Source organism: Charadrius vociferus, unplaced genomic scaffold (assembly GCF_000708025.1).
Source record: "Charadrius vociferus isolate BGI_N301 unplaced genomic scaffold, ASM70802v2 scaffold852, whole genome shotgun sequence".
NCBI classification, from domain to species: Eukaryota; Metazoa; Chordata; class Aves; order Charadriiformes; family Charadriidae; genus Charadrius; species Charadrius vociferus.
The window spans coordinates 230,379-237,988 of record NW_009647245.1 but is presented as its reverse complement, the minus strand read 5'-3'; the positions used below and the strand labels follow the sequence as shown (position 1 = coordinate 237,988).

The window sequence follows — 7,610 nt, the reverse complement described above, 5'->3', positions numbered from 1 at the left end:
GGTGGCTCGGCTCTGGTGGACGATGGTGAGATGCTCCAGCCACGCCGGTGTGCGTGCCGCAGCCGGGCTGGGCTGTAGGAACAGCGTCGGGGTGCACAGAGTGTCGGGGTGATGTGTCCGACCACCCCGGGCGCCTGTTCCTGGTGGAGTGGAGCTGCCCAGGAGAGCCACCGTCTCACCTCTCTGCTCTCCTCTCTCCCAGGTACCAGACCACCTTCCCTGGCTTTTGATGCTGAATCAGGATCGTTTTAACTAAAGATGGAAACACTGGAGTCAGAATTGACCTGCCCAATCTGCCTGGAGTTATTTGAAGACCCTCTCTTGCTGCCGTGCGCCCACAGCCTCTGCTTCAGCTGCGCCCACCGTGTCCTGGTGTCCAGCTGCTCCTCCAGTGAGTCCATCGAGCCCATCACCGCCTTCCAGTGCCCCACGTGCCGCTATGTCATCTCCCTCAACCACCGGGGCCTGGAGGGCCTCAAGAGGAATGTGACCCTGCAGAACATCATCGACCGCTTCCAGAAGGCGTCCCTGAGCGGCCCCAACTCCCCCAGCGAGAGCCGCCGCGAGAGGACGTACCGCAACAGCCCTACCATGTCCGTGGCCGGCGAGAGGATCGCCTGCCAGTTCTGCGAGCAGGATCCCCCGCGGGACGCGGTCAAGACGTGCATCACCTGTGAGGTGTCCTATTGCGACCGCTGCCTGCGGGCCACCCACCCCAACAAGAAGCCCTTCACCAGCCACCGTCTGGTGGAGCCCGTGCCCGACGCGCACTTCCGAGGACTGACGTGCCTGGAGCACGAGAACGAGAAGGTGAACATGTACTGTGTTGCTGACGACCAGCTCATCTGTGCCTTATGTAAACTGGTGGGCCGCCACCGGGACCACCAAGTGGCATCCCTCAGCGATCGCTTTGAAAAGCTGAAGGTAAGCACCCGGCGCGGGCGCAGGGGCTGGCGTTTGCCCAGGGACGGTCGTCGGAGCAGAAGCTGGTTCCAGATGCCCCAAGGGGCATCTCTTATTTAAGCCAAACAGCTCCTGGAAGATCTGCGGGCTGCAGGATGGAGCTTGTGGGCTCCTCCAGCACCCCGGTACCAGGAGCCTGAGCTGGGTCTCGCTCGCTTGTATCACACTCTGATGATGGTGATCCCCTGGGGCAGGTTGCCCCGAGAAGCTGTGGCTGCCCCATCCCTGGAGGTGTTCAAGGACAGGTTGGACGGGGCTTGGAGCAACCTGGGCTGGGGGGAGGTGTCCCTGCCCAGGGCAGGGGGTTGTGCTAGAGGGTCTCTGAAGTTCCCTCCCAACCAAACCCTTCTGTGTCTCTGTAAGGCAGTGGTGGAGCTCCCCTCTGCTTCCCGAGCGCCCCAGGCTCCTCTGTTCTTCACTCTCCCGTGGGGCCTCAGCGCTTCGGCTCTTTGCAGATGCCATCCGTGGCGTCACTGGCCTGAGCGGTGCTCTGTGTCTCCCAGAGGGACTGTGCCAAGGCAGGGACCTTCTCCACCTTGTGTAGAAGGTGGCTGGAGGCTGACCAGGATATGGAGGCTTCTGAAGATCCCCTCGTGGTCCTGTTCCTGGGGTCTCCCTTCCCCCTGCCTCCTGCTTTTTTTTCCTCCCGAGGTGGGGACCCTCTTCTCTACGACTGCCCCTGTTCGCTGTCCTCACTTCCCCCAAGCTGAAGCGGCAGAGATGGGCAGTCACCCTCCGCCCCCCTTCACTCGTAGCACGTATTGATCCGAACTGAATTGCGGTTCTGCTGCTCCTCCGGCAGGAGAGAGCGAACGTCCCGGGGATCCCCCGGAGCACTTCGAAGCTTAATTTTTATGCAGTGGCTGTGGTTGTACTGGATGTTGTGTGAACCCGTATGGAGGATATTTGACCTATTTAAAGTTAGAAATCCCTCTCCGTCCCCTGTGCCTTCCGCCTGAGTCTGCAAAATGGGTTTAATTCCTTTTTTCAATAATAAAAAAAAAAGATCTAGCTGGTCCCATTAGAGGTGACAGCGGTGAGGCTGTAACCGTGGCAGCAGTCATGTTCCATTATAGCCCTTCTCATGTGTTTCCAGCAGCTTCTGCCTTGGTCCTTTCTCCTTTAATGTTCTGGGCTTGTTCTGACCCAGAAGTGCTTTTCTTGGCTCTTTGTCTTGTTAATATTTTGCACAAAATCGATTTGTCTGCTCTTGTTTTTTTTGAGGGCAGAAGGAATACTTCTATCACTCTAGCAAAAATACAGATGACTTTTTGACTTTTTTTATGTGCAGGCCAGATTATTTTTTCCTCTTTTTTTTTGGTTGTTGGGGTTTTTTTTGGTTTTGGGGTTTTTTTTTAACAAGCTGATGCCTGGAAAGAAATCTTCCTAGGTGTCCAGTTCCATTTCCTGGGCTGGTTTCCCACCTGCCCTTCTCCAAAACCCTCCCAGACCCGCTGTGACTTGCCCAGTGATGTGACCCAAACATCTGCAGCGCAGGAAGAACGTGCCGTCGGATGTCCCGACTGCATTTCTGTCTCCCCGGCGCCCTGCGGGAGGTGCTGCCCGTCGGTGCCGGTGCCCACGGAGCGCCTGGGCTGCCCGGTGGCCACTGTTTGCCGGGCGCAGAGCGGGATGTGCCCGTCTCGCCTGCGCATCGCCCCTCACCTAAGCTCCCCCCGGTGCGCGGAGCGGTGCCAGCAGCCCGGTCCTTGGGCCAGGACATTCTTTTTCCATGAGGAAACGTCTCAATTAGCAAATTGGAAACCTTAGAAAGGCATGACCGTGTATGTTTGCACGCAATAAAACCCAGGGATAGAAATTAAAACCCTTTTAATATTTCCCCCCTGAGCCGGCCGGTGTCAGCTAGCCAGGCAAATTCATCCGAAAAACTCTCGACAACCTGAATCGCTGCTTCAACCAGACACATTTTGCAGGTTGCCAGAACACCATTTATTTTATTTTATTTTTCCTTTTTTTCTTTTAAATAACAGTCTAAAGGGATTTTGGAGGAGGAGGGCAGCTCTCCTCTGCTGGAAGCATTCTTTCTGCGCTGTTTGTCCTGCCCGGCCGTGGTGGGAGCGGGACGGGGAGCCGGGGCGAGGGGCTGCGTCTCCCCGCGGTGGGATATGCGCCTTTCCTGCAGGCACAGCCCCCCGCGCGCGGGGACCTCGCCTCGGTCTCCACAATCCCTGCCGTCACTCGGGCTTTTTTTGGATGGCGTTTTTCCCAATGCTCTCCCTCCACTGCAAGACCTGCAGGCGATCGATGCGGAGCTTTACCGGCAGAGTCAATATCTGCAGTAGTATTTGCGTCGTCTCCCCGGGACAGCCTCCCTCTGTCCGGCCGACCACAGCGCGCGCTCTGGCAGTACGTGAAATCTTTGCAACTATCTCAAATGCTTGAAATCGTTAAAAACGCACTGGGATGGGAGCGCTGGCGGGATGCTGCCGATGGAGCTGGCTGCCCGCCCCGTGCCCCCCGGCAGGGCTCTGCCCCTCCTCTCCCTCCGTCGGTCGCTCTGAGCCCCCGCGGTACGCTTGGGCATCGAGCACTGAGCGAGCGCTCTTAATCTCCGGCTTTGATCCCGTACCTAGAGCGAGCTGGAAACGCCTTTCAAGTTGGGGGTTTTTTGATGGAAAATTGGGTTTTGAACCGAGCAATTTCATTTTGTCAAAAGGGCTGTGCTTCCCGCAAAAGCCTATGGTGGGAGATTTTTTTTTCTTCCCCCTCTTCAGAAGAGCTGGATGCCTGACGACCGCACTGCAGGGTCTGACCCCGGACGGCTCCTGGTCCCCCCTTCCCCTCCCAGATTGTTTGACATCAGAGGTCTCCCGTGCGAGCCTGCAGCGAGGCTCTGCCAGGGTCTGTCCATACCCTGTTGTACACCTCAGGGCGTTTTAGGAACCATCTTTAATCCCTTTAACGCATATTACAGCTCTTTATTTTATGCATCTTCAACTCCGCTTGTTTATATCAGAAGGAAGCCGGCAAGCGCGAGCAGTTTTCCTGAGCTGCGGTGAATCGTGACCGTGCCGGGCTGAGGTTCTGGACCTGCCCCGTGGCCGCTCACGCAACGCCCGTTGCTTTGGGGTGAAGGAGTCCTGGCTCTGGTCACGCCGCTCTTTGCCCGCGCAGAATTCCGCACACGGTTCTTTCCAGCCCGTCAGTTGTCTCCGTCTGCCGTGCGCTGCGCCGCGGACACCTCCAACAGCCGAGGCAGGAGCGCCGCACGCCCCAGGGCTGCTGCGGGACAAACCGCCGTCCGCCCCGATGGGTTTCCTGCAGCGAAAGCATCCACGCGTGTCTGAGACGGAGAGAGAGGGGCTCCCGGCTCCCCTCGTGGTGGTGGGGCGGCAGCCGGGGTCGGGCGGTGTCGGAGGGGACGGTGCGGGATGCGATGCCGGGCAGGACGGGGTGGAGGTCGAAGTGCTGCTGTGGGGTGGGAGCGCATCCCGCAGCTTTCCAAGGCTGGGATGGGTGAGCGGCGTCCTGCTGCCCTGGGAGGGCTCCACGTCCAGGGTTGTCAGCTGCGGAGGCCACAGGGGAAGGGGAAATACAGCTCTTTGGGTTGGAAAGGGCTTCGGAAGGGGGTGGCGGTTTCCCAGCCCTGGGCTTAAGCTCTCGGAGAGCTGCGGATGCAGGAGCTGCGCTGCGGCGTGGGGGTGTCCTGGCGGGGGTGAGGATGGGGTGATGTGAGAGGGACCCAGAGGGAGGGCGAGTGAGAGCCATGGTGATTTTCAGGGGTTGGATTTCCCCCTGTGTTTTCTGCTCGGTTCGAGGTTTCGGTGTTTGCTCGGAGCGAGCGCTCTGAGCGGGTGCTGCTGCAGCGTGACCTGCGGCGCCAAGACCTGTGCTGAAATATTCATGCACAATCCTGTGCCGACACACACTTCTCTTCCACCAGCAGAAGTGCTTACCTTGTGCTGCCACCTCCTATTCACGTCCAGCTGTGATGGGCAGAGAAAGAAGTGCTCCCTCCTCCCTCGCCAGGCAGGGTGGCACGGGCGTTAGCCGTGGGGAGAGGCTGTGGGCAGTCATAGAATCATAGATTGGTTTGGGTTGGAAGGGACATTGAAGACCATCCCGTGCCACCCCCTGCCCTGGGCAGGGCCACCTCCCACCAGCCCAGGTTGCTCCAAGCCCCGTCCAACCTGGCCTTGAACACCTCCAGGGATGGGGCAGCCACAGCTTCTCGGGGCAACCTGCCCCAGGGGATCACCGCCCTCACAGCAAAGAATACCTTCCTCATATCTCATCTAAATCTGCCCTCTTTCAGTGTGAAATCACTCCACCTCATCCCACTGCTCCCCTCCCTGATGCAGTGTCCCTCCCCAGCTCTCCTGGAGCCCCTTTAGGCACTGGAAGGGGCTCTAAGCTCTCCCCAGGGCCTTCTCTTCTCCAGGCTGAACACCCCAGGTCGCTCTGCTTCAGCTCGCCGGCACAGCCAGAGCCTTGGGAGGGGACCCGTGCTGGGCTCTTTGGGCAGAGTCTTGGCACGTCGCTGGTTGAGGATTTGTTTGGTGGCATAATTACATCTGTGCTGAGCAGGGGCTCCAGCAGCCGCTCGGCTTCGGGTTGGCACCCGTCCAGCTGGAGGAGAACCTGGTGGTGCCTTCAGAAAGTGGACCGAAGTCAACATTGCACATTTGGAGTCATCTTCGTGTCTCTTGTCCTCTTGCAGCTCACTGTAAAGGTCACTGGCTGCCCAAAAGCCCCCTGGCATGAGCTCTGGGGGTCCTGGGGGGCCGCCTGAGTGCGTCTTTGTGGTGTGTGCTGCTCGGCCTCCCGCTGCCGGTCCTGTGGTGCGGAGGCATCGCCGGCAGCGCGGTCTGGGCTCGCTCGTTGGCGGCGTTGGCTTCCGCTTCCCCACCCCGATGCCATGACCTTGGCTATGAGTACTCAAAGTGCATTGGGGTTTTGGTGATTGTTGTCCCTCTCTGCGTGTTCAGGAAGGGGGGAGATGTTGAACGCGATCGGTGGCAAAGAAGTCCGTCGGCTTGGCTTGCTGGCTGAAAATCGACATTAAAGATCAAATTAAAAATGTATGTAGATTAAGAGCAAAACTAATGGCCTGACCTAGATAAAGCGAGCGCCTAGGACAGCAGCGCATTATCTGCCGAGTGAAATCTCAGCCAATTATAAATTCAGATTGCTTGAAAGTCGTAATTACGGTCCTCTCTGGGGAGCGGTGCCCTGCCCCAAGTCGTGCCGTGCTGGCGGTGGCTGCTGCCGCGCTGGGGCCGGGCGCGAGGCGATGGTGCACCGCGACTGCCCGGGCGGGAGGGATGCAGCGGGAAAGGCAGGGACTGGAGGGCTCTGCCCGGCTCCTCCCGTCCACCGCTGCTGGTGGAAGGAGTTTGCAGGGAAAGGATTTTGTCTTAATTATTTGCTTCTCCATTGGCTCTGTCGTTCCCTTTGTGGGAACCGGACAAGGGGCGGCTCAGAGAAGGCTTTTCCTTTGCTGATGCTGAGGGTCCTGTTGATTGACAGGCTAGAAATACCAAAAAAAAAAAAAAAAAAGAATAAAACTATGTATTTTGTAACACTTTTATGTCTGGTCTCTGCTAAAGGAAGAGCAATAAGCCAGGTGGAAAGCCCATTGCCTGTTAGGCTTCAGAGGGGTGTGCTGCCTCCAGTGGGTTTATGTGAGTGGGACTCAAGATTGAAAAAAAAACCAACAAACCACCTCCCTGTGCGAGACAAATCGTATGCAGAAAGCTGATCGTTATTCCAAGGCTCTTAAGAGAGTGTTGGGGTACAAAACGAGGAGGGAAAAAAAAAAAAGCAAACCAACCAAACTTCCTCCGCGCTGCAATCTAGGACTTCTTCGCCTCGGGACTCGTGAACGTGTTCTCACTTGCGCTGTGTGAGTCACTGAGATTGCTGCTTAATTTATAATTTACTGTACTGCCATGGGGCTAAACTGAATTTCTATATGTATTTCCCCCCACACAAAGAAGAGTTAGCTGAGAGCGAGGGTTACCGTTGTGCCTGCTGCGACTCCTACCCCGACTGCGGGGGGCTGTTACCGGCAGACGTGTCGGCGGCTCTGCTGCGGGATGGAGGCGAGTCCGTCCCTGGGCGCTGTGCCGCGGAGCCGGGCGCCTGCCCCGTGGCCTGGTGGCGCTGGGGGCATCGACGGGCATTGTGGGGCAAGCGGAGCCCCCGCCGCCATCCCAGCCTGTGCTTCAGCCTTACCTGCCCGTTCTTTGGCTCTCAGTGCACCGCTCGGGGCATCTCCGCTCCCCGGCGAGCGCATCAGCGTGATCAGCAGCGCATCAGCTGCTCCCCGGCAGCTTGTTAGCATCAGCTGCTTTCTCCTACGGTGGGTAGGTGGTGGGGGGAAAAAACCACAGCGTGGTTTTCTTCTCTGGGGCTGAGTTTGTAACGTCGGGACTGGTTATAGGGGATCTCTCTGAGCAGGGGGACCTGTGGTCCCAAGCGGGGTCCCCAGCACATGGCGCTCGTTCCCATCGCCTTGTTTGCAGCGGCAGCCAAAGGCGTTGCAGAGCAGTGAGCACTTAACGGATGTGGGAGACGCACAGAAAACCATCTTGCCTTGTCCCTGATGCAGATAAAGGCTTTGACCCTCTGCTGGTTCCCGTACCGAGCAGATGGTCCTCCGGCAGCTTTGTGTGCCGTGCAGC

General features: G+C 58.1%; 1 protein-coding gene across 2 annotated transcripts in view; it reads left to right on the top strand.

Moving 5' to 3' along the window:
• The first annotated feature begins 207 nt into the window (after window positions 1-207).
• The window catches only part of MID2 (midline 2), an 84,390-nt gene continuing 76,987 nt past the window's right edge, over window positions 208-7,610 (top strand). Inside the window, exon 1 of one of the 2 annotated variants that reach the window (XM_009879990.1) lies at window positions 208-924. In XM_009879990.1, coding sequence (XP_009878292.1) covers window positions 259-924 — 666 coding nt within the window. In that variant the 5' untranslated portion in view covers window positions 208-258. The remainder of the gene's footprint in view (window positions 925-7,610) is intronic. The other variant, XM_009879991.1, reaches the window with a different exon arrangement.